At 64.0% G+C, this 2,710-nt stretch overlaps 1 protein-coding gene across 1 annotated transcript in view; it reads left to right on the plus strand.

The window, feature by feature from the left end:
* Positions 1 to 524, plus strand: part of SLC25A10 (solute carrier family 25 (mitochondrial carrier; dicarboxylate transporter), member 10) — a 4,371-nt gene extending 3,847 nt beyond the window's left edge. Inside the window, exon 11 of the mRNA XM_010008685.1 lies at positions 423 to 524. Within this exon, the coding sequence (XP_010006987.1) occupies positions 423 to 524 (102 nt within the window). The remainder of the gene's footprint in view (positions 1 to 422) is intronic.
* The last annotated feature ends 2,186 nt before the right edge of the window (positions 525 to 2,710 follow it).

Here is a 2,710-nt window from a genome sequence, read left to right on the forward strand (position 1 = left end):
CAGCCTCTCTCCTGGGAGGACTCCTGGGAAGGGGTTTCACTCCTGAGGTTCCGTCCAGCTGCTGCTAGTCAGGCAGTTTCCCTGTCACAGCTTCTTTTCCCCGGGCAGCGTCCAGCCCCTCCGAGCTGGGGGCTGTGGGGCCTGACCTGCATTCTGCCCAGACTGCCCATGGAGCAGTGACACCAGCCCCGCTGTGTTTGGGACGGAGGGGCTGATGTTTGAGGCTGGGTCGGTGTGCGGAGCGATGGCTGCAGCGCCTCCCTCCCCTGTGCCTGCAGCTCCTCCCAACTCGGTCCACAGCCCGTGGCTGCTCCCAGGCCAGGTGGCTCCCCTGGCCGGGCTGCTGGGCACCTTTGGCCCCAACAGGGAAGCCCAGGGCCAGGCAGATGCTGACTCTCCCTGTTCTCACTGTCCCCTTCCAGGGCTTTGTTCCTGCTGCTATCCGGCTCATTCCTCACACCGTCCTCACCTTTGTCTTCCTGGAACAGCTGCGCAAATATTTTGGGATCAAAGTGATCACCTGAGCAGGAGGCATGGGACCCCGCCTCGCCCCGGGGGGTGAGCACACGGGTCACTGCTGGGATCCCAGAGCCCCTCTCTTCTGTCTGGGGCCAGCACTGCTCCCTGTCCCTCATCCCCACTCCTGTGCCTTTCCAGTGCCTGTGGAAGCCACTCCCAGACTGCCTTTTCCTCTCTCACACCTGATCTCAGCACCTCCATTACCTCTGGGATATTCTTGGGCCTCTTGCCCCCTCTGCACTCTTGGTTTTGGGTTTTTCTTGCTTTCTGCCCTTCCCTCCTTCAGCCCTGTTCCTTGTGTGCCTCCGGGAGCAGGACTGTGCTGTCCTTGGGGGACAGGATCCAGGGAGGGGGGCAACTCAGACCTTGGGCTTCATGCCTGGTGCAGGGCCCATGGGGCTGGGGAGCCAGTGACCATGCTGTAGGGGATGCCTGTGCTGGGGCAGCGGGGCTGGGGCTCGCTGGCTCCCAGCCTCTGCTGATCAGCAAGGGGAGACACCTTAGTACCTCTGGCCCTGTGTGTTCCTCCACTGCCCCCTCTGCCTCCCAGCCTCCCCCCTCTGCCTCCCAGCCTCCTCTGCTTCTTTCTTCTTGGCCAAAATTCCCCAGCACCCGACGGCTGCTGGGCTCTTCAGGGATTGTGCCTCATACCAATAATGACAGAGCCAACCCCACGGTTGAGGGGCAGCCACTTGCCCCCCCCCTACCCCAGCCACGGCTGGGGGCCTTCTCCCGTGGAGGGGCTGGCTGATGTGCCCTGGCTTGGGTGGGGGGCCTGGCAGTACCTGCTGGAGCACTTGCTCACCCTTTGCCAGGGCCTGGGGTGGGGATGTCTGTCCAGCACTGCTCCATGGCTTCAACTCTGCTGCCCCAAGGCTGCCCCCCACACCCCTCATCCTGCATGGGGGGCTGTGGGCACCAGCCCCTCAGCTGTGTGCACCCCTGGGCATGGTGGCCCAAGGGATCAAAGAACTGGAATATCTGTGACTTTAATATATAATAAAGAATGGAACAAGCACAGGGTCTGGTGTCCGGCTGAGGGGGTGGGGAGATGCTGTGCCCCTTTCTGCTGCAGGATGGCTCCAGTTGGAGCTGAGCTTCCTGGTAGTGGGGGGAGGAGGGCCAGGCTGGGCCCCCCTGGGCACTGCATCAAGCAGAGGGGCTTTGGCTTCACCCTGTTATGTGCCCCAGCCCCAAGGGTCTGTGTGCCCAGTACGTCCCACCCCCCCAGCAGGGAGTTGTGGGCTGGAGACCCTGGGCCAGCCCTGCTCTGAGCTGTGCCCAGTCTCAGGGGGCACTGCCTAACCCTGGTTCTTCCTGGGAGCTGCTTGCCTGCCTGTGATGCTAATTGGGCTCCGGCAGCGGAACAGAGCCAGCCTGGCACTGCAGAGAAGTGAAAGCTCGTCACCTTAACGAAGTCTAATGATGCTGGCTGGCATGGCTGCTTTGTCTCTGTGCCGGGCTCTGTGTGATGGCTGTGGGCAGGTGAGTGTGGGTAAGCTGAGCTCTCCCCTCCTGAGGGAATGAGGGTGGCCTGGCCGCAGTGGTGGCTGTTCCCCTGCCCACCCCACACCATTCCCAGGGCTGACAGGTGCTGCTCTGCACCCATGGGAGAGGCCAACACGGAGCAGGGGAGTGAAGGAGCTGCAGGGCCCTGCCCTGCCCACCACTCTCCAGCAGCCCAGAGGCCTTCTCAGCCCTGTGCTGGCTGGCGACAGGGATGTTCCGTCCAGGCCATGGTCCCACATACCCTCTTCTTACATCCCTCCTGCCACAGAGCCACACCACAGGACAGTGTGTGCCAGAGACAGCCTGGAGCACAGAGCGTCCGGCGGCGCGAGACAGAGCAGCCTCGCACTGTCAGCAGCCTGAGCCAGCTGTGCCGGTGCTGCCATGGCTCACTGGCCCCCCGGTCCCCTCTGCCTTCTGCCCAGGCACAATGAGACCCAGGCCCTGCTGCTTCGGGGGGTTCCATCAGTCACCCCTTACCCACAGTGGGCCTGTTCCCCCTCATCCACAGCCTCCCCTGGGCCTGGAGGGGTGCAGGGACTGGCTCCTGGGTGACAGCTGTAGGTCCAACTCCCCCGCACTGGCGAGGCACCCACAAACCCTGGTGGGTGCCTGGGCGGCCGGGGGGGCTGCCAGTGCGTGGGCAGCTGGGCAGAGCGGGACCCGGGCCGGGGAGCGGGCT

This window comes from Chaetura pelagica, unplaced genomic scaffold (assembly GCF_000747805.2).
Source record: "Chaetura pelagica isolate M959 unplaced genomic scaffold, ChaPel_1.0 scaffold962, whole genome shotgun sequence".
Classification (NCBI taxonomy): domain Eukaryota; kingdom Metazoa; phylum Chordata; class Aves; order Apodiformes; family Apodidae; genus Chaetura; species Chaetura pelagica.